The sequence below is a fragment of the Dromiciops gliroides genome, chromosome 4, assembly GCF_019393635.1.
Source record: "Dromiciops gliroides isolate mDroGli1 chromosome 4, mDroGli1.pri, whole genome shotgun sequence".
Taxonomy (NCBI): Eukaryota; Metazoa; Chordata; class Mammalia; order Microbiotheria; family Microbiotheriidae; genus Dromiciops; species Dromiciops gliroides.
In genome coordinates, this window is record NC_057864.1 from 485236388 (window position 1) to 485263810 (window position 27423).

The 27423-nt window shown below is 44.3% G+C and overlaps 1 protein-coding gene across 1 annotated transcript in view; it reads right to left on the reverse strand.

Annotated features, from left to right (window-relative positions):
• PSMD1 (proteasome 26S subunit, non-ATPase 1) overlaps window positions 1-27423 on the reverse strand; it is a 111533-nt gene extending 84110 nt beyond the window's left edge. Inside the window, exons 1-8 of the mRNA XM_044002743.1 lie at window positions 27244-27423; window positions 12934-12977; window positions 11549-11622; window positions 11253-11422; window positions 8482-8687; window positions 5839-5982; window positions 4302-4528; window positions 3233-3293 (exon numbers count right to left, since the gene is read on the reverse strand). Coding sequence (XP_043858678.1) covers window positions 3233-3293; window positions 4302-4528; window positions 5839-5982; window positions 8482-8687; window positions 11253-11422; window positions 11549-11622; window positions 12934-12977; window positions 27244-27259 — 942 coding nt within the window. The 5' untranslated portion in view covers window positions 27260-27423. The remainder of the gene's footprint in view (window positions 1-3232; window positions 3294-4301; window positions 4529-5838; window positions 5983-8481; window positions 8688-11252; window positions 11423-11548; window positions 11623-12933; window positions 12978-27243) is intronic.

The window sequence follows — 27423 nt, forward strand, 5'->3', positions numbered from 1 at the left end:
CTTGAATTCATACCACAATGAATATTGATCAAGAAATCCAAAGAGAAATTGTGTTAAGTGACTCCTTCCATTCCCAGAAATGCATTATGTCAATCACAAGCAAGAGGAACTCGCCAAAGACTGCCAGTATGACCAGAGACTCATGAGCCTGTGTGTCTGGAAGCAACAACAAAAAGGCAGCTTTCCCCTCTCAGAAAGGCTTAGGATGGCTAGAAAGTGACTGCACTTTGGAAGTCCCAAAGTGGTACTGCAGTGCTCAGATCAGAACAGCCTGTGCCCAGGGGCTCTGAGACCCCAGAAGCGACCCTAAAGGTCCAGAGTATTGAACCTCAAACAAAGTGATGTCATTCTGATCATCTTTGAGAATGAAGAATAACAATCAAACAATTTTGCCCCCAGTATCCAAGAGAGCAGGGCAATTATTTCTGGAAATATGATGGCTTTCTGGGAGTCCAATAATTAAATAAATCTCTCCTTGATCAATTTCCCAAGTCAGTTGTTCTTCCAATGATATATATTTCACAATTTTTTCATTCTTTTGACTTTGTTTTATTGTTTCTTGATGTCATATGGATTCATTAGCTTCTATTTCCCCAATTCTAATTTTTAAGGAAATACTTTCTTCAGTGAGCTTTTGCACTTCTTTTTCTAGGCCAAATAGATTTAGAAAAAAATCCAACAGTCACCTCATGAAAGAAACCCTAAAAGGAAAAGTCTCTGGAATGTAAAAGCCAAAATCCAGCATTCTCACGTAAAACCAAAACCAAAAACAAAAAACCACTGCAAGTATGCAGAAAGAAGTAGTTTAAAAAAAGGAGCTACAGGGGCAGCTAGATGGCGCAGTGGATAGAGCACCGGCCCTGGAGTCAGGAGTACCTGAGTTCAAATCCGACCTCAGACACTTAACACTTACTAGCTGTGTGACCCTGGGCAAGTCACTTAACCCCAATTGCCTCACTAAAAAAAAAAAAAAAAAAAAAAAAAAAAAAAAAAAGGAGCTACAGCCAGGATCATGCAAGACCAGGCAGCTTCTACCCTAAATGTGAGGAGGGTTTGAAATACAATATTCCAAGATAGGAGATAGGCTTACAATCAAGAATAACATCTTAAAAAGTGGTGTGGGGATGGAGGTGGAATGAATCTCCAATGAAATAAAAGTCTTTCAAGAATTTAGGATGTCTAGAGCTGAGTGCGAATTTTTAATTGCAGACAAGAATCCAGAAAAATCTAGAAAGGTAAACTGATTTGAGCCATTAGAAGAGTCTAATATTCTAATAGGTGAAGAAGATTCAAGTGTTCTTTCAGAACCTAATCTCTTCAAAGGGCACTGAGTTTTAAAAGAACAACAGAGGTGGGTGGGGTGGAGGGAAGGATGGGGGACGAACTGGTTCTGCTCTGAGGGTCTCAAGAGGAGGGATAGAAGGGAGGGTAAAAAAAAGTTAGACACTACTGTAGAAATGAGGAAGGGGTGGGAAACTTTGCTGTTTCTCAAAACTGGGGTATGTAAGAAGAGTATATAAACAAGGAGGAAGGAGGGGAAGAGCTCCTGAGTATCAGATGGACCTCATTATATGAAATTAAACAAAGGAGGCTGAACATACACATTATTGTTCAGTCATTTGTGTCTCACTCTCTGTGACGCCATTTGGGGTTTTCTTGGTAGAGCTACTGGAGTGGTTTGCCACTGCCTTCTCTGGTTCATTTTATAGATGAGGAAACTGAGGCAAACGCGGGGAGAACAATTTAGTATGGCATTAAAAGAAATAACAAAAGGGAAGAATTCCTGAGAAATCTAGGAAAAACTTATAGGAACGAATGTAGAGTGAACTGACAAAATGACCACAATGGCTCCAGGTGACCAAGGATGAGACTAACTTCCTACCATTAGGCAGAGATGTTAAGGACTAGGGGCGTGGAAGGAGGCACATTTTCAGACACAACCAAGAGTGACTTTATTTTATTTAATAAGACTTATTCGTTAAGAGGGAGGGCATTTTTTTTCTTGTTTGTTCACTTCCAGAATCAATGGGAATGCCATCTGTCCCACATGTCCTCTCTTGCTCATCCCTCAGCCATGAGTAATCCCTCACTCCCAAGCCTTCCACATCCTTTGGGTCATCGTATGATACTGAGTACCATATCATGGACACAACAAGCACATCATTAATATTTGCTGCACGTCATCTTATACAGCAATGGAGCAAAAGTCTCAAGACCGTGTCTTTATTAGGATTTTTCAAGGCTTTCCCACAAGCTGACCATGACAAAGATCAACTGTTGATCTAATCTCTTCCCCCTGACCAACATGTATCATTGCAACATTCATACATTCTGTCCTTTACGGAAGATATTCCATCTCACAACTCTCTATTGTTCTGAGGTGAAGCAATTACAAAGAGTTAAGTACAAAAGGGTCCCGTTTCTGTGAATCCCATATGTCCATGATCTGCCTCCAAGCTGTTCTAACAGCCCACCTATGATAGAAAAGGCTGGCAGCACCTGTGCTTGGGAGCCTCTGGGGCCTTTTTACTGGGTGGCTCTTGAATGATTTGATGGCCTCCGGAGGCTGGTCCACCCCAGCAGTTCGATCCTTGTGTTCTCACATAACCCATCACTCTTTTCTGGCAGATTCTCAGACTTCCAATGGCAAAGCTGTGATGAGTCACCCTTAATAACTGTCTTCATTTCTGCTGTTGTGATTTATCCAAATGCAGTGGAAGCACTCGCCTCAGCTCTGTGCTGCTGCAGGTATCCTTGTTACCTGCCATCCCCACCTCCTTTAGAGGCGGAGCCCTTCCAGTGGCTCCCGAGAGTGGGCCCTGAATGGCGCCAATCAGGACAGGGCCTCCCCATCCTCCCAGAGACCCGTCATTTTCTCAATGTGATTATGTGGATCATGAATAAACTTCTTCTTGCGGGTCCAGGATCATACTGTTGATAATTTAAAAAACCAAAACCATAACCTCCATAAAGGCAAGTTACCTAAGTCTTTTTTTTTGGGGGGGGGGGGGGGGAGGCAGGGCAATGAGGGTTAAGTGACTTGCCCAGGGTCACACAGCTAGTGAGGCCAGATTTGAAGTCAGGTCCTCCTGAATCCAGGACCGGTGCTCTATCCACTGCAACACCTAGCTCTTAAAAGATTTACCCAAGGCACAAGGCACAGGTCATGGTGGATATTTTCACAAGCAATGATCTTTCAGTACAACCTATCTTCTCAGAAAAGAATACTCACCACTTCGGGGGACTTTCCGGGAAATGTGTGGCCTGCCCTGTCTTCTGTTTCCATACTCTCACTGAAATAAAGGAGAGAAGACCAGTTATTCATCTGAGAATGAGATAAGCAAAGAGCAAAGGAATAAAGAGAAAAGGTGAACACTGCTGTAAATTATACTGCCACGTGTCCATGGCACAATCCTAAAGAAACAGACTCTACTGCCCGAGCCACCGAGGAAGATGAGAAGCAAGACTGTTCCAGGAGGAGAGCAGATGAGAGCTCCAGGAGCCGATAGAGTAAGACTGGAGAGTTTGGGAATCTTAGGATAAAAAAGTGGGCTTGAAGGCTGCAGGGGAAAGAAGAGGACCATGTCCCACTAAGAGCAGCTCAACTTCACTTTACAAGAGGTCCTAAGACACTTAACTCCCAACCCTCCTACAAGGCAGAATACTTATTGTTATACCCATTTCCCAGATAAGGACACTAAAGGTCAGCTAGAGTCAGAGGGCCAGTGAGTGACAATGTCAGGACTAGAAAACAAGCCTTTTGAGCTAATAACCAGAAACAGGCCTCATATATTTAAGCAATGGCAGAAAGGAGAAAAGGAGTGCAGAGATTTAAGGGAAATTTAACAGGTGGTAAAAGCAGCTGTTTTCCAAATGGGCTTTTTCCTTCCATGACCCCTATCTACAGAAGCATTTCTTCAGAGCTGACCTTCACCGGGCCTGCCTTCCACTCTCCATCTTCCTCCCCTTGGGAGAGGCAGCACATTGAGGATGTAGTTTCAGTTCTGACTGTGTGACCCTGGATAAGTCCCTCCACCTCGCTGATCCTTAGCGGACTCATCTGTCAAGCAGTGCCTTGATCTGGATAACCCTCCGTTCCCTGCCGCTTCACAGAGCCGGGCCTCGGGAAGCACAGCTCAAGCCTTCTATTGCCCCAGTCCCACCCACAACCCCAGGGTTGCCTTCTCCCTCTGCATTCCAAAGGACCATGTGGACCATGGCTGGGACACATAAGTAAGACAGAGCAGTAGGTGGGGAGCAGCCCCTAATAGGCCAGAGCCGGCCTGGGACCCCAGTCGCACCTCTCCTTGTCGGCCCCGGGCACGGTCCCCGTGTTGGTTGAGCCGGGCACAGAAGCGATGGGGGTGCCGACAGTGCGGAGGCTCTGAATCACGGAGGACAGGAACTGCTGGCTGGCGCTCTCGTACAGGTCAAAGCAGATCTGGTAGGTCATAAGCAGGTTATCCTCTTTGACCAGTTTCTCCAAGATGTCACTCACGGCCTGAGGATCATCTAAGAAAATCAAGCACTACGACGGGACAAAGAAAAGAAATGAGAAACGTGAGATGATAAAAGCAAGATTGAGCCAAGAAGCAACAAGAGCCGTACCCCAAACCTAGCCTTGTGGGGAGCCCAAAGTCCCCCGAGCTAGAGGCTCTGAAGAGCTGAAGTCCTTTTTCTATCTTAACAGAGGGCTGGCATGCTGGAGCAGTCACAGAGCCAGCCTGGGGCTCACCCTCTGAGGCATCCCAGCTCGGCAGCCCTATGACCAACACTCAGTCTCTCAATGACACAAGGCTCTATGACCGGACGTTTCAGAGGAGCCAACCTGCATCGCTGTAGAGTTTCCTCACCCAACTCTAGACCAATGAAATCCCAGGTCCAGGCCCTTTCTTCCCCTTATGCCATTTTTTTAGTTTGTTTTTTGCAGGGCAATGAGGGTTAAGAGACTTGCCCAGGGTCACACAGCTAGTAAGTGTCAAGTGTCTGAGACTGGATTTGAACTCAGGTCCTCCTGAATCCAGGGCTGGTGCTTTATCTACTGTGCCAGCTAGCTGCCCACCCCCTTATGCCATTAATGAGGTAACCCAAGATCTGACAATGTCAAAGGGCCCTTGAAAACAGTGCCTTTGAAGAGCCCATTAAAAGCAAGCAGCTCTGTCAAAGAGATAGGAAGTGTACAAAACCCCTTCTTTTTCAAGGAGTAAAATCAGCCTCCATCTACAGGGCAGCCACTTGTCTGTGGTTATCCCTCACCACCCGCTCTGGCACCAATACCACCTAAATAGCTAATTCGTCATTTTGCCTCAAAAGAGCCCAGTTACTGCACCACGCCTCCTCCCTTTTCATCGAACGTAGACGTTATTCTCCTCATATACAAACATGGGCCAATGGGCTTTATGGTCCTAGACAAAGCACCTGCAAACATCCGAACCGTCTCTACTAAGAGAAGAGACACTATCATTAAAAAAGCCCGAATCACTTGCTTCACACTGGCTATGGAGACAACAGTGACCACCAACTGCTTTATCTGAGATCACATGCAGTGGTCTCTCTAGTGGCAGACAACCAAGTGTGTCTGGCAGTTATCAAGATTACCCAAAAAAAAGGCAATTCCTTTAGACAAAGAGAGCAGACAACATTAGGACAGAACTCATTAGGATGCTTCAGTTTTCTGATGCCCAAACTGTCCAAAAACAATCACTAGAAAATTAGCGATGTCTAATCACAGACATTGGGAGGCCTTCCAAGTCACTAAAGGCCAAAGGCCACTAAGCCATCTGTTGGCTTTCATTACAGCAGATACGAGCAGACTGGTGAAGAAGGAAGATCTGTTACCTGGCAAACATTGATGAAGTCTGGCTTCTCCAAATTCATGTAAATTTTAACCAGAACTCTCAGCACTCTGTTACGGAACTGTTTGTTCTGCATCAGAGACATGCAAAGCTTCAGGCTGTAAGCCAGCATCCCAGGGACATCATTCTGAAAGAGAGCATTGAAACACTGCATCGTTCTGGGGTAGCCAGTGAATGAAGTTTCCCTAGAATTAGATCAGACAATCTGATACGACTTCATTGCGATCCCACATGTAGTCATACTCTGGCAATGCAAAGCAGGTGTGTTCTCTGGTCTGCTTTCTGAGACAGCTGAGGACTACTGCTTTAAACATCCAAATTCTCATTTAATCACTATAAATGAAAAGCTGCTCAAAACCTATTCTACAACTCCTTGCATCATGAATACAATTTTCTTTGTGATTCAGAGATTTCATCACGCACCCCTACGGGTGACGTCCAAAACGCTGCTGCTTCTCAGGGTGGCCGGGAAGGAGGAAGGGAGGGAAGCCTTTGGGCTTTTCCTTTCTTTTTGCTGTTCTCTCCGGGCTACCAAGAACCATCTTTCTCACCCCTTTGAAGCCTCCTAGTTGTTCTGGGGCAAAGGGTTGGGGCTTTTGGAAGCCCGTGAGTTCCAGGAGCTCGCAGTGAACCACAGCAGCCTGACCTAACCTTGGGCTGCCTTCAAAGAAGCTTCCGGAATATGGAGCCAAGCGTCTCACTACTCTCCTTCCATCAGACCTTACGTGGAGGCTGACTGTGTGCAGTTCAGGGCCAGATGTAAGTTTAAGGAGGACATTTACTGCAGACAAAATTGCTGGAGCCCCCACCCAGCAGCCTAGGCCATCTGGTGGCTGCAGCAGCAGCCAGAGAGATGAAGAGAACCTCTCCTTTGGGCTCCCCCCAGATACAAAGTAAGCCGTGCAGGAACAGGTGCATATGCATTAGATTTGCACTGCCGACCTCATTAGCTTTCCTCCAAACCCATCCTGCTTCCACAGTGTCCTATTTTCATGGGAGGAATCCCCACCCTTCCAGTCTCCCAGGTTCTCATTCTTGACTCCCCACTAAACAGGGCCTGCCCTCTTCCAAGTGGCCAATGATCTCTTTAGCTGCCAGCTCAGGTGGCCTCTTGGGGTGCCAGGCCAGGAAACACTCTTAGTGGTTTGATATGCACAGGCAAAAGCCAGTCCTCATGGGAGCGCCCAACAGCAATGATATCACACTGAAGCTGTGGGAGTCGCAAGATCCGGCTGGTCCTGACACTTCTGGGCTGTAGGACCCTGGATCTGAGCCCTTTCAATCTCAGGTTCCTCTTGTACCCAATGGTAGCACAAAGAACTGCATGGTCTCCCTCCCAGGGAGAAGCCGTGCTGGGTGGTGCCAGGTGTCTCACTAGGTGAGACTCTCAATTCTGCAGAGGCCTGGGGTGGGACAACAAATCCATTTATACCCCGGGGAGATGGGCAGAAGTGGGGAGGGAGCCTGTCTGAGAAGGCCAGGGAAAGAAAACTCAGGATTCTGAGAGGCAGAGAAGAGAACAGAAAACACACTGCACTTGGCAAATGCCCACGGGGGAAACAAGACATCGGGGTTGGGTCACAGCTAAAAGTCCAGCTTGGCAGAACGCCACGTGTGTGAGGGCTGATGAGAAACCAGAAAGTGGAGGGCCTGCAGGGCCAGGCCACAGAACCTGCCTGCCCTTTATTCTACAAGTGAGGAGGAGCCGTCCCCAGCAGGCTTTAGAAGCAGAGCATGACATGCTCAGACCCTTGGGTAAGGAAAAGCTGTTGGGAGCAGAGGCTGGAGGCCATGGCAAGGGTGCTGACCTACGGTGCTCACAGTGTGAGTGGTCTGGGATGGCTCAGGCTCCTTAGAACAGGGCTGCTGAGGCTGGGAGGTCACCGGGGGTTGGGGCCTGCTCGTCCTCTGCTCTGCACCTCAGCTCCAAACTAATGACTTGCCCATATTTGGCCAACCCCCAACACATATCTGCTTTTGGTATCATCCCAAGGCCACAAACAGCAAATGCTGACAAAACTATGACTCCTTGGATAGTAAAACACCAGCCATATTAAGGGTTTGAAGGTTCAAATTCACCATTCTTTCTTGAGGGTGTCTTGTCATCACCCAAGACATGGCACTTCTCAGATATATTCCAAAGGACACATTCAATTGCACATTTATTCACCTCTAAGCTGGGGACTAGGATCAGGTGCAAGAAAGCACTGGCTTAGCCAGGGGTTTCCCACCAAATTGCAAGAAATGTAATAAAACCCTCTTTGGGGGAAATTCCAACACTTCAGCTCCATACCGGGGACCAATGCTTTCGTGAACCGAGGCTGAACTGCCTTGCTGAGTAGGCAGACCACTGTCCCCACAACAGAAATTTGAACAGGGTCCTTGGCCCTGTCCTACAGATACAAACAACAGCCCCTGGGAGCCTTCTGCATAAATGTGCCAGCCGCACACCCAAGCTGGCAGAGCAGTTTAACAAGCGCTCCACACCCAAACCAGGAGCGGAGCAGAGCCAGCCTTGCCTACCAATGAGAGAGCACAAGCATTTCAATCCAAAAAGGACCGTAATTGAGAATAAAAACCTCTCCCCCTCAGACTCTCCTCAAGCCCCGCAAGGATGTGTTCCTACCGACTCCAAGATGGTCTTCTCAAAGATGTCCAGCCTGCGGGTCTCCAGAGCGATTCCGACGGCCTGCTTGTACTTGTGGTCATCCAGACACCTCTGAAACATCTTGTTCACGATCCCTTCCAGTCTCTGGTCAACAGGCTTCCTTTCCCCCTCGGGCAACTCGGCATTCTCCACACACTGCTTGGTGTAGTGGTCAATGCATTTGGCTGGGGAGGGAGACAACAATGTTATCAAGTGCCAACAGTGCTGCTGTGCCTTTGCCCAGCGATGAGGCCTGGCTCTAAGGAAGGAGGCTGTTTGGGGGCTACAGAAGTTGTGTTGTTCGTCTGGAGAACCACCGCACCAGCCCTTCAGCAAGGAGTGCGGTTCCCTTCAGAGCAGTCTCCATGGCAGGTCATCGGCCTCTCCTGAGAACACTTACGGGCCGGCCTGCTGTGCCCTGGGGTAGCCTCTGGGGGCATAAAGCAAGAACCAGAACCGGCACAACCCTTGAGGAGCGGGTGCTCTCCTGGAGGGAAAGGACAGCAGGAGTGCAAGCCAGGAGGCAGCGGGGAGCCAGAGGGGAGCCTGCACTCGCCACTGGGAGAGGCCAATGGGACTGCATGAAGTGACATAAACCGAGACTGGACAGAGAGAGGGCCTGAAAGGCCCGGCTGAGGAGTGGCCCTGGGGGTAAAGGAGAGAGATGGATGAATCGGGTTTGGGGACTATTAATTTGGCAGCTGTGACTGGGAGTGGGGACGCCATTTAGCAGGCTACTGCCAGTCCAGGTGAGAACTGCTGGAAGACAGGAATGAGGGTGGAGGTGATAAAAGAGAAGTGGTGCAGGTAGAATCCAAGGTACAGTTTGAGGGGAAGAGAAGCGTGAGAAAGAGAAAAGTCAAGGATGACTTGGAGATTGTTAACTTAGATAACTGCAAGAATGGTGGTGCTAGGGGCAGCTAGGTGGTGCAGTGGATAGAGCACGGGCCCTGGAGTCAGGAGGACCTGAGTTCAAATCCGGCCTCAGACACTTGAAACACTTACTAGCTGTGTGACCCTGGGCAAGTCACTTAACCCCAATTGCCTCACAAAAAAAACCAAAACCAAAACAACAACAACAACAAAAACACAAAAAAATGCTATTGCTTTAGGGGCAGCTAGGTGGCGCAATGGATAGAGCACTGGCCCTGGAGTCAGGAGGACCTGAGTTCAAATCTGACCTCAGACACTTATCACTTACTGGCTGGGTGACCCTGAACAAGTCACTTAACCCCAATTGCCTCACAAAAAACAAAGAATGGTGGTGCTGTCAATGACCTGAGGTGCAGGTTTGGGGGAAAATATTATGAGTTCCCATTTTGGACATTTTGAGTGAAGCATCTTTGGGACAACTTGGTGGAAAAGTCTAACAAGTGGTGAGCCATTATGGAAAACAGTTTAGAACTAGGCCCCAAAGCCACTAAACTGTGCCCACCCTCTGCCCATGATACCACCACTAGGTCTATACTCCCAAAGAGATCAAAGAAAGAGAAAAAGGGCCCATGTGCATAAACATATTCATGGCAGCAGAGAACTGGAAACTAAGGGCATGCCCACCAATGGGAGAATGGCTGAATAAATGTAATTACTCCAAGAGAAATGATGAGACAGTTTCAGAGAAACCTGGAAAAACGACTGTGAACTGATGCACAGTAAGTGAGCAGAACCACAGCAACGTTATAAAGACGACTACTCGAAAGACTCCAGAACTTGGAGGACAATGACCAACTCCAAAGGACCCGTGATAAAGGGCACTACCCTCACCACGATGTATTCAAGGCCGTAAGTGTCAGCACGAGGACAATATGGGCATTTGTTTTGCCTGATTATGCACAGTTATTATTTAGGTTTTCTTTGTTTGGGGTTTTTTGAGAGAGAGAGGAAGGAGTAAGAGGGAGAGAAAATAAATGCTTGTTAATTGAAAATAATTTTTAATAAAAAAAAAATCTGACAGGCAATGCCTGAAGTTCAAGAGAGAAATAAGGCCTAGACGTGTGACTTCACGAGTCATCTGTGCAGAAATGACAAGGGAACCAATAAAATCACCAAGGGAGAGGAGCAAGAGAGAAGAAAGCCGTGGACCAGGTATAGGGTCCAGTCCAACTTGGTGGATGGGAGGAGAGAGATGATCTAGCAAAGGAGATGGAGACGTGGCTAGACAGGCAGGAGAACCAGAGGACAGGCTGTCTACAACAAGGTGGCAGAAGACAGGGCAGAGAAATCATACAGCCTGAGGTCTGGGAAAGGCTGCCAGACTTGGCAGCTAACTGTGGGGAGAGCAGTTTCAGTGGAGGGGCCAGGGCTGGAAGCCAGATCACAGGGGCTGAGAGGGGGAGGGGAGGAAATTGAAGTGGTGACTGTAGATGATCTTTCCTTTGCCCAAAACATCTTAGGAAACCCCTATACACGAGGCTGCCCAGGGAAATCGGTCTTATTACTTTAACCCCCCCCCACGTCTGACAAAACGCAGAGTATGGATGGTGACGCAGCTTATGATAAAGAAAAAAAACAAGGTGTTGAAAGGAAGCTCTAAACTCTCCCTGATGGAAATTAAGTATAGAAAGGACTTGAATTTCCAATTTGATGACATTTACTTACATCATGAAATGATGCTCCTCCCACCAAAACCCCCAAACGGCAACAACAACAAAACCAACCCAGAGAAGGTAGGTGTCCCTGCACCCAAGAATGAACATTTTGGAGAAAACAGAGCTGGAGAGAGAAGCACCATCAGATAACAGGGCAGTCACCTATAATGGTCTCCACGTATTCGGAATTGTCATTGACATTGAAGAGGTCGCCTGCTCCCAGGGCATAGTTCAGAGATTCCTCGAAAGCCCCCAGGTGATAGAACACTTTGGACGCCACAAGGGCAGCAAACTGACGACTGCGAAAGCCTTCATCTTCATAGAGGACTTCTCTGAAAGAAACACAAAAGCAGGGAGGTCCTCATTAGGAAAAGCAACTGACCGATCAAGGAGCAAGCACATAACCCTAGCATGGAGGCACGAGGTATCCACCTAACGAAAATGAATCGACCGCTTACATTTTGTCCACAGACTCCGAAATCTCTGCCCAGAAGTCATTGACCACCGCGTTCAATTTCTGTAGTGCAAACTCCTAGAGAAAAGAATTAGAACAACATTCAGTTACTGGGAGAATCACTTGCCCTTTTGTTTTCTTTCCTTTTTTTTTTTTTGGCGGGACAATGGGGGTTAAGTGACTTGCCCAAGGTCACTCAGCTAGTAAGTGTCAAGTGTCTGAGGCCAGATTTGAACTCAGGTCCCCCTGAATCCAGGGCTGGTGCTCTATCCACTGGGCCACCTAGCTGCCCCCTGGGTAGTATTTTTAAAAGAAAACAAAAGGGGGGCAGCTAGGTGGCCCACTGGATAGAGCACCAGCCCTGGATTCAGGGGGACCTGAGTTCAAATCTGGCCTCAGACACTTGACACTTACTAGCTGAGTGACCTTGGGCAAGTCACTTAACCATCATTCCCCTCCTCCCTCCCCCAATAAAAAAGCTACCCAACAGTAATACATCGAAATATTCAGTAAGCTTAATGTCCTAATGCCAGGACAGGCTTGATAATTAACAAGCCCCTATTTATTTTCTCTCCTGTCTCTCAATTTCTCCCCCACCCCCACCCCCTTTCTTTCTTCACTGCTAGAAAGGGTCTACCTAGTGGAAGGCAAGCCAGCAGGACTGCTCAATGACAATTCTTACTAAGGGGGAAGTGGAATTTGCTTGGGCAAACAATGGTGGGCATCACCAATGGCACCCGTGGCTCTCTGTGGAGCCAACTGTACAAAGGGTGTTTTAACACTTGCCAAATTTTGATCTAATTCAAGGATCATTTATGGAGCAGCTTTTAGTGCAAAAGGTCCTGGGGCTCCAAAGGTGAAAGAAGCTGATGATCTAATGGCAAGGGGAGGGAAGGCCCGCCTGTAAGTGTAGTACAAAGTATGACTGAACACGCCATCTAAGCAACAAGTAGGCTTTTTATTAATGTTCACAAAGAAACAAGCTGGGGACAGTTAGGCAGCGTAGTGGATAGAGCACCAGCCCTGGATTCAGGAGGACCTGAGTTCAAATCCGGCCTCAGACACTTAACACTTATTAGCTGTGTGACCCTGGGCAAGTCATTTAACACTCATTGCCCTGCAAAAAAAAAGAAAAGAAAAGAAAAGAAAAACCCAAACCAGCTGCTCTCCAGATGCTGGCTGAAGGCAGCTTTGTCTTTGGCTGACTGCATGGAGGACTCTCCCATTTCTCTGATGTTCAGTCTTCTGCTATGGCTCCCAGGACAGGGGGAGAAGGGGGTCTGTCCTGGACCCACAAGGAGAGAAACCTCTGGCTGGACCTGAATGCTCAAGTCAAAGGCCTCCCACCTTTTAAATAACAAGTGTTAGCAAAAACAAGGACAACCCCACCTTAAGCTGTGGTTCTTCTTCATCCAGAAGAGAAATAATTCCAGCTGCAAAACAAAAGATAGTTGTGATTAGAAGCCATAAGCTCATTAAAAGGAAAGACTGCTTGATCAGAAATGTGGGCTCTTGAAGAATGATTCAGGGCTCACATGTAATGGAGTTGGGACACCACCAGCACAGGTGGTCTCTGCTCCAGAGCAGATCTCTGCTCTGCAGCCTTTGTGGGCTGTCACTGATCAATCACGTGGCTTTTCTCCATGTCTCTCCACAAATCCTCCAGAGAATTTGCCCCCCACACTAGAGGCCTTCCTCTATCTAGATATTTTGGGTGACCCACTTAAGTTACTTGTTAGTAAGAATGATCAAACCTAGGTCATTCTCCACTCCATCTCATCCTTCTGCTACTTACTTCACTCACTGCTATAAGACCAAAAGGATCTTTCATCCGATCTTCTGACAGTTATTCACACAAACATTTGGAGAATCATATGGCAATATACAATTGAGTCAACAAACTGATTAACCCAGTGATGGTTAATCAGGACTCTTGCCCCCAAACATAAAAAGGTGTGTAGATGGGTATTTATTAAAAAATTGGTTGTTCGGTTGTTTTTCAGTCATGTCTGACTCTCTATAACCCCATTTGGGGTTTTCTTGGCAAAGATTCTGGAGCTGTTTGCCATTTCTTTCTCCAGGGTTAAGTAACTTGCCCAGGGTCACACAGCTAGTAAATATCTGAGGATGGATTTAAATTCAGGAAGATGAGTCTTCCAGACTCCAGACTGGGCACTCTATCCACTGCGGTGCCACCTGGCTTCTCTATTCAAAAATAGCTGTTGTATTTGGAAAAGCAGAAAGTGGAAAATGACTGGAGAATGGCTGACTGTATTTTTGGGTAGAAACAATACTAGATTTTAAGTCACAGAATCACAGAATATAAAAGCTGGAAAGGACTACAGTGGCTCTCTATCCCAGAGCTTCCTAAACTTTTTTCACTTGCCCAAGAATTTTTTATGCAACCCTGGATATAGGTATACAAAATAGGGATTGCCAAATTTTTCATGACCCCCACGGTTTAAGAAGCTTTTTTCTGGCCCGTTATGAAATCCTCCTGAGAGGCAGAGATATCATAGTAGAAAGAGAGCTGACCTACAAGTTAGGAAGTCCTGGATTCAAGTCTCATCCTGACTGGAAGACCCTAGGAATGTCACTTAACTCCTCAGTGCTCTAAGTAATTCTCAAAGATTATAAATTGCAGAAAAGGGCCAATCTGTGTCAGTGAAGGGCATTTCCTTGCCTGGAAGCTCCCTCTACCAGTGAAATCTCCAGTTCAGTCCTTCCTAATTTTCAGAAATCAAACTTTACTTTGCCTCTGCAGCTTCTTCCCACTGCTTCTCCTTAAACCCCTCTTCCACAAAACAGCTCTTCAAAAGCATGGACACACCTGATAAACTATTTCCCTTAATCTTCTCTTCTTCAAGTTAAACATGAACAAGCCTTTCAACTCCTCAGAGATCCAACGTCCAGGCTCTTCACCATTCTAGGCACTCTCCAGCTTACCCATGCCCTCCATAAAGGGCAGTAGTCAGAACTGAACAGAATGGTCCAAATGAAGTTTGACCAGTTCAGAGGACACCTCCCTCTGGGCACCTCCGCCCCAAGATTGCAATAGCTGCCACCATACCACAATGATTCATCTTATTGGGCTTGCAGGCCACTAAAACCCCCAGATCTTTTTCAAACTACTATCTGACCTTAAGTATTCCATCTTGTACTTTTGATGTTATTTTTTTTAATCCAAGTGTAATATTTTACATTTGTCGCTAATCAATTTCATCTTATTAGATTTTGCCCAATGTTCTAGCCTATGACGAACTTACCCCTCTGTTAGCCAGGCCCTCACATCAAACACCTACAAGATTGTCTGAAGAAGAGCCCTGATATGGGTCCTGTCTAAGAGATTTCCCCCACCAGGAAAAAACTGCCCCACAGTGGAAAGGAAAACAAAGTGTGCCTCAGACATACAAAGCCTGGCCCAGGCTCACGAATCTTTGGGGCAGGACTTTGGTGTGTCAGTCCTGAAGCATGCTCAGTTGGAAGCAGCAGGCATTTCTCACTGAGAGTGGCCCGCAGGCTTTTGGAACCTGCACAGATAAGGAAGCAAGGCAGCAAGGCAGGGTGGGAACTCATTCCTGCATCAGCATCAGCAACAAGATACTAACCAAAGACCAGGCAAAAGGAAACCCACCAAGGCCATCCAGAACTTCTGGGCTGGTAGGATTGGATCCTTCTACTGTTGAAGGACATGACTAGAGGAAGAAAGCTGAGGGGTCAGAAGAGTTCATACAGAATTCTGGTCAAGATGGCTACTGCTCAGGTGGATGAGTGGCCAGCTCTCACAGAACTATTCCAGCCAAACCCTTAAGTCTGCAGCAGACGAGACACTGAGAAACTCTAAGGAACTTCACCCAACACAGAGCCAAGTAAGAAGTCAGCTAGAAGCCCAAGCAGCCCACAGGCTGGCACACAACCAGAGGTCATAAGGGACCTGAGAGGCTGGGCCTGAGGGCAGCCAGAGCCAAAGGTCAAGTGCTCAGCACCTTAAAGAGGTAGAAGAACCTAATCCCAGGAGGGGGAGTTCACCACAGGAACCAAGGGGAGAAGAAGCAGGGCCACCCAGCCCCACTCTAAAAATTCATTTAAGGGGTGGAGCCTCATCCTGGCACAAAGCCTCAAATGAGAAAATAAAATTGAAGATATAAATAAATCAAAGAAAATATCAATCAGCATCAAAAACTATTATTGATCTAGAGATCCCCACAAAGAAGTAACTCCACAACAACTTTAAGCAGACACTCAAGGAAAAAAATGGATTTTCCACAAGGATTATGGCACATAGTAGGCACTTAACAAATGTTTAGTGATTACTGACTAAATGGAAACTTAGAAGAAATGAAGCAAGAGATAGGAGATAAAATAAAAACTCTGGAAGAAAGGCCTGGAAGGAAAATAAGTAGCACAGAATAGAAAGTGCTAAAACCTACTCAAAAAATGAACTCTCTGAAAATGTAAATGGACCAAGCAGAAATCAATGATTTCATGAGAATAAGAAATATTAAAACAAAATTTAAAGGGTGGGGGGAAGGAAGAACATCAGATCTGATATCAAAAACAAGAGATAATTCAAGTGCAGATAATTCAAGAAATGGATGCCCTGAAAATCATAATTTTTGTAAAAGCCTGGGTACAACATTCAAGAAGTCACAAATAAAAACTGCCTACATCTATCAGAACCAGAAGGCAAAGTAAAGATAGAAATTACTACCAATTACCTCCTGAAAGAAACCCACAAAGGAGAAGTTCCAAGAATGTTGTAGACAAAATTCCAAGCTCCAGTGCCAAAGAAAAATCTGGCAAGGATCCAGAAAGATGTTCAAGTATAAAGGAATATGCTGTGTAGTCAGAATCATAGAACACTTGACAGCTTCTACTCTAAATGAGAGATCTGGGAATGCAATATCCTGAAAGACAAATGAGACAGTCTTATGACCAAGAATTACTTAGCCCGCATAAAATATAATCCCTTAAGAGCAAAATAGAGTACTTTCCAGCATTCTGTGTGGAAAAAACAAACAGAAAACAGAGCTAAGTAGGAATTCGGAAATACAAGAGTCCAGAGAAAGCTAAAAAGATTTGTAAATTTATGTGAGCTATCTGATGATGCAGTGCTAACATTCAAATAGAGAAGACCAAGTCTCTCTCCAGAACCATAAGGTTTTCAAAAGATAAAGAAAAAGTTACCTAAAATAAACTGGGTAGGGGGTAGGAGGAGAGATTGTTTCTTTCCTCAGGGTCTGAAGAGGACAAAGGTTAAACTACGCTAGTGCAGAAAGGAGGTAAAAGGGGCAGAACTTGCATAACTGGAGTGCATGAGAAGAAGAGCATACAAACATGGAAGAAAGAGTAGGCAGAACAACCATCAGAAGAACTTCTGCTCTTATCTGAAAAGAACAAAGGGAGACTGAACATACACCTTTTGGTACAGAACTACATCAAACTCGACTCAATATGGCAGAATGAGAGAAGTAGCATTTTCCCCTTCTCTCCTCCACAGAAAGAATGCCAGACGGAATTTGGAATGAGAAAGTCCAGAAAAAGTCACAGGGAAGTGACTCCCCCACCCCTAGTTCTGGGCAGTTTAGAAAGTGGATACTGGGACAGGAGGCCGGCTAGCCTACAGCATTCCAGCACCCTGAACATCAGGAGAAGGAGAGATCCCAGGGGAGCCGGAACAGGTGCTATCTGTCACCTATTGCCCAGGCCCAGGGCAGAGAACGAACAAGTTTCAAAAACAGCCATGTAGCTCTGAACCCAGGAGCAGAGTGACACCTCAGTTCTACCCTCTAGTACAGCACATACGCTGACAGTGAAATAATGAAGGCAAGATTCCTAGACCAAGGGAGAGCTAGCAGCCCAGTCTCTGTGAACCTGCAGAACCCCCTAATGGGCTAGCAGTGACTGAGTTTATCATCAATCTACAGGAACTCAACCACATATGTGATTCAAAGGACATATGTTCAGACCAGATATCCTCCCCAACCCTGCCCCCAAATGAACAGTCTAACACAAACTAAAGTCCAAAGTCAAGAAAGAGCCTGACCAAAAAGATTGTTATGACAGCAGGGAAACTCAAGACACAAAGAATACAGTAACTTGAAAACATCTATAAGCAAAGCCTCAAAGAAAAAGGCAGACTAACTACAAACCTACCGAGAATTACTGGAAGCATCACAGATTTATTAAAGAAAAGAAAGAAAGTATAGACATCACATTTCAAGAAATTGTAAAGGAAAACCTCTCACATATCTTAGAATTAGAAGACAAAGTAGAAACTACGTGAATCTGCCCACGAGGGGTCGTGTCTTAGAAGAAATCTCAAGCTGAAAACTACCATGAATCCTGTAGACAAATCCCAGAGCTCTCAGGTCAAGGCCAAGAACACTACTATCATCTAGAGCAAACAAATTCAAATACCGCGGAGGTGCAGCTAAGCTCACATACAAGATTCAGCAGCCACCACCATAAAAGAACAGAAGGCATAGAATATGATGTTTCAGACGCCAAAGGGACTAGGATTATAGCCAAGAACAAAACAGTATAATCCTACAGGGGGAAAAATTTGTATTTAATGAAACAGAGAACTTTCCAGCATTCCCAAAGAAAGGACCAGAATTGAACAGAAAATCTGATATTCAAACACGTGATTCAAGAGAAGCAAAAAAATCACAAACATGAGTGAGAAATCAATCATAAGGGATTAAAAAAGGTTAAACTACATTCTTACACGGGAACATGATACATATAATGTAGGACTTTATCATCAAGTGGGGTCTCAGAGGAAGCCTATGTAAGGCCTGGGTGTGATTCTATTATATTGGGATGACCTTAAAAGAAGAATAAAACTTGCTGAGGGAGAAAGGGAGAGGAAGAATGGGAAAAAAACTATCTCATGTAAAGGGGACATACAAAGAAGAATTTATATAATGGAGGGGACAATATGGGCAAGGATGGGGGAGTGGGCAATACTTGAGTTACACTTTCAGCAGAACTAGTTTGTGACATTAAAAATAGCATAAGTCCATCAATTGAGGAATGGCTGGACAAGCTGTGGTATATGAATACAATGGAATACTATTGTGCTGTAAGAAACGATAAGCAGGAGGAGTTCAGAGAAACCTGGAGGGTCTTGCGAGAGCTGATGATGAGTGAGATGAGCAGAACCAGAAGAACATTGTACACAGTATCATCAACATTGAGTGTTGACCTACTGTGATGGACTATATTCTCACCAATGCAATGGTACAGAAGAGTTCCAGGGAACTCATGATAGAAGAGGATCACCAAATCCAAGAAAAAAAAAAAAAAAGAACTGTGGAGTATAGATGCTGATTGAACCATACTATTTCTTTTGTTTTTGGTGCTGTTGTTTTTTTTTTCTATTTTGAGGTTTTGCATCACTGCTCTGATTTTTTCTCTTATAACAGTATTAATGCAGAAATAGGATTAATGTTATTATGGGTATATATGTGTGTATATATATATATATATATATATATATATATATATGTATACACACACACACATCTATATGTATATGTATATAGATATATAGATATAACCTATATCAGATTACCTGCTGTCTAGGGGAGGAGGGAGGGAGGGGAGGGAGGGAGAAAAATCTGAAATTGTAAAGCTTGTATAAACAAAAGTTGAGAACTATCTTTACATGTAATGGAAAAAATAAAATACCTTATATGTAAAAAAAAATAGCATAAGTAACTCCATTTTGATTTTTAACCACCATTTGGTAAAGTTAGGTTTCAACTCCATGTAAATCACCTTATTTTGGAGAGTGTACAAGTTTACTCTCCCTCCCCGTGTCACCTAACCACAAAAATACCCCATTACCCCTCACCTAACTATCTCCCAATCCTCTCTACCAGTAAGAAATCAGGGGATTTAATTCTCATATCCTGTTCATCACTCCCTTCAAATTGTATACTAACTATATAAGGGTTCAGGGCCTCTTGTGCTACCCAAGGCCTGGGGTCCAATTTGCTTTGCTGAATAAATTGGGTGGGTTTTTTTGGGATAAAACTCAGTAAATTTTATTGCTAACAGGTTCAAGAAGAGAAAAGCACACATATACACACAATTAGATATAAAAATTCATCTTACCCAAAAGGGAAGCATGGGGGAAAGAGGTTAAGAGAAGCGGGTGGGAGAGAGCAAAAAGAACAGGTAGATTAAGGAAAGTGGCCAGAAGCAAAACAGACTCTTGAGGAAGTATGGGGCTTTTTTTTTTTTTAAAGAGGTAAATAATAAAATGGAGAAAATACAAAGCAATCATAACTGTCAATATGAATGGGATGAACTCATAAAATGGAAGCAGGGAGCAGAATAGATTAGTAATCAGAATTTAATAATAGGTTGCTTACAAGATACACATATGAAGAAAACTCAGTTTTTAAAAATGGGTTGGAGTAGGTGGTGGAGTGGATAAGAACACCAGCCCTGGAATCAGGAGGACCTGAGTTCAAATCCAGCCTTAGACGGTTAACACTTACTAGCTGTGTGACCCTGGGAAAGTCACTTAACCCCAATTCACACACACACACACACACACACACAAATGGGTTGGAATAGAATCTATTATATTTCAGCTGAATTTTAAAAGGCAGCAATAGTAATCATGATCTCAGACAAAGCAAAAGCAGACATAATTAAAAGAAATAAACAGGGAAACCACATTTTGCTAAAAAGTACCTACTGACAATGAATTAATATCAATACTGAACATATATGCACTAAATGTCATAGCAAATTCTTTAAGGAAAATAAAAAAAAATTATGGGAAAAGACAGAAAAACTGTAATAGTGGAGAAACTCCAATTTACCCCCTCTCAGCCAGAGATAAACCCAACTTTAAAATAAACAAGAAGATAAGGAGATGAACAGAATGTAATTAAAGTTAGATATAACAGAGCTCTGGAGAACAATGAATGGGAATAGAAAGGAGAAAGAATATCTATTCTCAGGATGCATGGCACTTTTGCAAAAACTGACCATGTATTAGGTCATAAAAAACCCTGACAAACAAATGCAAAAAAAGCAGAAATATTAAATGTATCTTTTTCTGACCATAATGCAAGGAAAATTACATTCAACAAAAGGTCGCTGAAACACATGTTAAAAATTTACTGAAGGGGCAGCTAGGTGGTGCAGTGGATAGAGCACCGGCCCTGGAGTCAGGAGTACCTGAGTTCAAATCTGGCCTCAGACACTTGACACTTACTAGCTGTGTGACCCTAGGCAAGTCACTTAACCCCAATTGCCTCACTTAAAAAAAAATTAACTGAAAACTAAATAACCTAATCCTAAAGAATGAGTGGGTCAAAAAACAAATCATAGAAACAATAATTTCATTAAAGATAATTCTAATAAGACAATATACCAGGCAGCTAGGCAGCACAGTGGATAAATCACCAGCCTTGGATTCAGGAGGATCTGAGTTCAAATCCGACTTCAAACACTTGACACTTACTAGCTATGTGACCCTGGGCAAGTCACTTAACCCTCATTGCCCCACCCAAAAAAAAAAAAAAAAAGACAACATACCAAATTTATATCTCTAAATGCTTACATTTATAATAGGAAAAAAGGGCAGCTCAACAAATTGGGCATGGAACTAAAAAAAAAAAACTAGAAAAGTAACAAAGTAAATGCTCCCAATTAAAGATTCAAAATAGAAATTCTGAAATTCAAGGGAGAGATTAATAATACTGCCAATAAAACTGACAGTCTAAATGAAGTGGATAAATGTTTACAAAAACATAAATTGTACAAATTAACATATTAGGAAATAAAATGCTTAAATAACCCTTAGAAAAAGAAATTGAACAAGTCCTAAAGGAAAAAAAGCAAACCAGGACCAGATGGATTTGCAAGTTATTTCTACCAAACATTTAAAGAATAATTAATTCCAATACAACATAAACTGTTTGGGGGGAAAAAAAGGTAAACAAGAAATTTCATTAATTTTTTCCTTTGATATCAGTATGGTCTTGCTACCTACAATGGGGAGAGCCAAAAAAAAAAAAAGAAAGAAAAGAAAAAACTGAATACCAATTTCCCTAAGGAATAATGATGTAAAATATTTGAATAATATACTAGCAACAAAGTTAGGACATCACAAAGATCATATACTATGACCAGGCTGGATTTATACCATGAATGAAGGGTTGGTTCAGTGTTAGTAAAACTATAAGCATAACTGACCACATCAGTAACAAAAACAACAAAAAATCATATGATTATTTCAATAGATGCAGAAAAAACTTTTGATAAAATACAGCTATTCCTGTTAAAAGCACCAGAAACACAGCAATAAACAGAACTTTCCTTAAAATATGTAGTAACTATCTAAAACCAAAAATAAGCATTACCTATAATGGGATAAGCTAGAAGCTTTTCCAATAACATCACTGTTGAAGCAAGGATGTCTATTTATCACCATTATTATCCAATATTGTACAAGAAATGCTAGCTCATATGCCCAAAGGGCTATGGGACTGTGCATACCTTTTGACCCAGTAATACCACTACTAGGACTGTATCCCAAAGAGATCACAGAAAAGGGAAAAGGACCCATGTGTACAAAAAACATTTATAGCAGTTCTCTTTGTGGTGGCAAAGAACTGGAAATTGAGGGAATGCCCATCAACTGGGAAATGGATGAACAAGTTGTGGTATATGAATGTAATGGAATACTCTTGTGCTGTAAGAAATGATGAGCAGGCAGATTTCAGAAAAACCTGGAAAGACCTAAGTGGACTGATGCTGAGTGAAGTGGGCAGAACCAGGAAAACATTGTACACAGTAACAACAACAGCAACATTGTGATCAACTGTGATAGACTTGGCTCTTCTCAGCAATACAATGATCCAAGACAATTCCAAAGAATTCATGAAGAAAAATGTTCTCCACATCCAGACAAAAGAACTGTGGATTCTGAATGCAGGTTGAACCATACTGTTTCTACTTTTTGGTTGCTTTTTTTTTCTTTTTTGAGGTTTTCTCCTTGTGTTCTGATTCTTCTTTCACAACAAGACTAATGCAGAAAAAAAAATCTAGTTCAAACAATAAGATGAGAAAAAGAAATGGAAGAAATCAGCATAGGCAATGAGGAAACAATCAGTTTTTGAAGATAATATAGTAGCTTAAAGAACCCTCTAGAGTCAACTAAAAAATGAATCAAAACAATAACTTCAGCAAAATTGTAGGATACAAAATAAAAATAAGCCCATGCAAATCAGCAGTATTTCTGAAGATGCCAACAAAATCCAGCAAGAAGAGATAAGAGAAATTGCATTTTTAAAACTGCAGGGGCAGCTAGGTGGTGCAGTGGATAGAGCACCGGCCCTGGAGTCAGGAGTACCTGAATTCAAATCCGACCTCAGACACTTCACACTTACCAGCTGTGTGACTCTGGGCAAGTCACTTAACCCTGATTGCCTCACTAAAAAAACCAAACCAAACCAAAACAAACAAACAAACAAAAAACCCCAGCAGACAGTATAAAATACTTGGGAGTCTACCTACACACAGGAATTCTAAAAACATGATTACAAAATACTCTTTACACAAAGACAGATCTAAATAATTGCAGAAGTACTAATTGTTTATGGGTAGGTTGAGCCAATACAATAAGAAATGACAGTACTACCTAAATTAATTTACTTATTCAGTGCCATACCAATCAAACTGCCAAAGAATTACTTTACAGAGTTAGAAAGAAATAACAACAAAAATCAACTAGGGAACAAAAGGTCAAGAAGATTAAAGGAATCAAAAAGAAAAAAAATGAAGGAGGTGGCCTAGCAGTACCAGATCTCAAACTATACTATAAACTGTTAACATCAAACTAATTTGGAACTGGATAATAGACCAGTTAATGAAATGGATTAGGTACACAATATACAGAAGCAAATGAGCACAGTAATCTAGTGTTTTGTGAACCCAAAGATTCCAGTTATTGGGACAAGAACTCACTCTGATTAAAAAACAAACTGTTGGGACAGCTAGGTGGCACTGTGGATAGAGCACTGGCCCTGGATTCAGAAGGACCTGAGTTCAAATCTGACCTCAGACACTTGACACTTACTAGCTGTGTGACCCTGGGCAAGTCATTTAACCCTTATTGCCTCACCATCCCCCCCCCCCAAAGAATGATATCATAAGCAAATTACTGGAGCATGGAAGAAATTTCCTGTCAAAACCATGCATCAAGGAAGAGATGACCAAACGAGATAGGGAAGTTCACAGAAAGCAAAATGGATAATCTGATTACATAAAAAGTTTTTGCACAAACAAAACAAAACCTGCTAAGATTAGAAGAAAAGCAGAAAACTGAGGAAGAAAAATATCTTTGTAGCAAATTTCTATGATAAAGGTCTCATTTCTAAAAATATATTAAGAACTGAGCCAAAGGTATAAAGATAAGAGCCATTCCCCAATTGATAAATGGTCAAAAAGTATGAACAGGCAGTTTTCAGAAGAAAAAATCAAACCCATCAATAGCCAGTGAAAATAGTAATTACAAAAATGCAAATTAAAGAAACTCTAAAGTACCAGCTCACATCCATCAGATTGGGTAACAGGACAGAAAAGGAAAATGATAAATGCTGAAGGGGTTGTGGGAAAATAGGGACACTAACACAGTAATGATGGAGCTATGAACTGGTCCAATTATTCTGGAAAGCAATTTGAAACTATGCCCAAAAGGCTATTCATAACAGCTCATACCTTTTAACCCAGCAATTCTATTAGTAGGTCTATATCACAAAGAGATCACAGAAAAAAGGAAAAGGGGAGGGCAGCTAGGTGGCGCAGTGGATAGAGTACCGGCCCTGGATTCAGGAGGACCTGAGTTCAAATCCAGCCTCAGACACTTGACACTTACTAGCTGTGTGACCCTGGGCAAGTCACTTAACCCTCACTGCCCCGCAAAAAAAGAGAAGAAAACAAAAAGAGGAAAAGGACCTATATGTACACAAATATTGATAACAGCTCTTTAGTGATGACAAAGAATGTTAAACTGAGAGGATGCCCATCAGTTGGGAAGTGGCTGAACAAGCTATGGTACATAAAGGTGATGGAATACTATTGTGCTCTAAGAAAAGATGAAAGGGATGATTTCAGAGAAACCTGTGAAGACATGAACTGATGCAAGGTGAGGTGAGCAAACCCAAGAAAACAGCAACAGCAATATGGTAAAGATAATCAACTTTGAAAAACTAGTAAGGGTAAGAAACACAATGATGCGCCACAATTCCAAAGGACTCATGATAAACAACATCATGCATCTCCAGAGAAAGCCAATAGACTCGGAGTGCAGATAGAAGCTTATTTTTTCTTTCTTTTTCTTGCTTTTTTTGGGGAGCAGGCAGAGGTAGAACATGAGTAATGCCAGAATTTGTTTTGTGCGACTTCCTATTTGTAATGAGTTTTCTATTTTTTGCCTTCTCAATGGATGGGAGCGGGAGATAATTTGAAACTGAAAACAAAATAAAAATGATTTTAGAAAATCTATGTAAAGAAATAATTTTAAAAAACTCAACAGGGAGAGGTGGGAATAAAGAGGGTGTGTAATTGAGGAGGAAATAGTCAAAGGAAAAGAAAACTTCCAAGTACTGAATGAGGGATTAAAGGAGGAAAGAAAAAAGAAAGACAAAGAACTAGCATCTAAGGAAGGAGGGGTTGCCTTATACAACTGGGGAATGGATGAATAAATTGCACTGTGTGAATACAATGGTATAGTACTGCAATGTAAGAGATAAAAAAGGAGACAACTTCAAAGAATCCTCAGCTTTACACCTAATAAAGTGAGCAAAACCGGAAAAATGTACCCAAGCACAAGACTGTAAAGAAAAACAATTTGGTAGGATTTAAGAATTAGAATCAATGCAATATCCAACCTTGTCTCCAGGACACCTATGATAAAGCACATGGGCCCCCACCTCCCCACAAAGAGGGGACAGACACAGGGTATACGCTGAGACAGCCGGTCACCACATGCATTTATTTTGCTTGACTATGCTTATTGACTGGTTACAAAGGTTTTCTCTTTCCATTTTTTAATTGAGAGGGAAGGGATGTGAACATCAGTGATGTCCCCCAAAAGAGGGCCACTGAAACATTTTGAAACACAGGAGAAGGATATTTGGAATGAAGCACAAACAGGACCATTTTTGAAAGTATCTTGTAAAATACAGCGTATGCAGGGGCAGCTAGGTGGTGCAGTGGATAAAGGACCAGCCCTGGATTCAGGAGTACCTGAGTTCAAATCTGGCCTGAGACACTTGACACTTACTAGCTGTGTGACCCTGGGCAAGTCACTTAACCCTCATTGCCCCACCAAAAAACAAATATATAGAGAGTGTATGCTTTTATTATTTTTTTTAAAGCAAGTGATCAAAATAGATTCATGAGTCATAAAACCCTCCTTTTCTGGTCTGCTGTGTATGTGGATATGCTCTTTCCCCGTGTTTAAATCCAAAATTTTACAAAAGGAAGGATATAGATATGTAAGTCACAAAAGGGTCCTCTGCCCATAATTGTGCTGGTTCCCCACTTAGTAATCCATCTGCAATCTCTCCAGGCCATGGGCAGTGGCCATCCCCCTACGGGCCAGGTCAATGGCCACCCAAGTACAGGCCAGGACACAAAGGGTCCAGAGGAGAGGAGTGAAACTGACGAGAAACCCAGTGGGGGGGGGGCGGCTTCAGAATCAAGGAGGACTCCAGAGCATCCTAGAGAGGCCCCTCTGGGGACCAGGCCTCTGGGGAGCATCGCTATCCTCCTTCGGGTCTCCCCTGTGACAACCCCGCTGGAGACAAAGATGCTCTAACAGGTCCCGGCCTCTCCCCACCTGGGGGCAGTCAATGGGGACCCCTCCTCAGGTGAGCTCTGTCATTATCATTACTACTGTGATCATGTGCCCTGGCCAGAGGAAGAGCAGGGTCCCTGGGGGACCCCGGGGAAAGAACAGGGAGGGAGAGGGGTTCGGAGGACCCAGGGGCAGCTGGCTCAGGCTCAAAGACCTGGGGCTCAGTTTTGTTCTCTATAAAATGGGCCCTCAGAGTTGTTAGAAGGGAGAAGACCCCCGAGGCCCGTGGAAATAGGGGTAGGGGTGGCACTCTGGCGGCCTCAGTTTCCCGCGAGGTCCTTTTCCCCTTCGGTCTGGGGGGCTTCTATCCCCATTTTCAGAAATGAAGCCGAGCAGCGTCAGGGCCCCGGGGGTCCTGGGTTCCAATCCCACCTCTGCTTTCCTGCCTCTTTGATAGGGGGCGACACCTAGCCTGCCAGAGGCCTCAATTTCCCCACTTGTAAAAGAAGGAGCTGCCTGTGACCCCGAGACCCTACCCAGCAGGCTATGCTGCAGGAGCCCCGGGTTCGAATCCTCCCTTCTGCTCTAACCCCCCCCCAAAGCTCCGGGGGCATCCAAGGCCTGGGCAAAGGCGAGGAGGCCGCCCCGCAGGGCAGGGTCGGCACGAGCGGGGCTCGGGTCCTGCCTCGGCAGAGGGCCGGCCCCCGGGTGACAGAGAAGGAAACGGAGTCCCCGGGCCCCGCGAGATCCGGGAGAAGCTCCCCGCGCTGAGCCCGGCGGGCCGGGGCTCCGGGGCCCGGGCAAAGGCGCCGGGCCGGGCCGGGCCTGACTCAGCGCGATGGGCGCCGGCCCCGGGCCGCACTCACCGGCCGAGGTGATCATGGCGGCGCTGCTCCGTCCGCCGCACGTCGCCGGGGGTTGGGGTCAGGGTCTCCGGGATCGCTGGGGTCAGAGGGCTCAGAGGGCTCAGGGTCGCCGGTGTCTCCGGTGTCGCCGCCGCTGCCGCTCCCGCCTCAGCCGCCCCGCTGCCCCCGGCCTGTCTGACG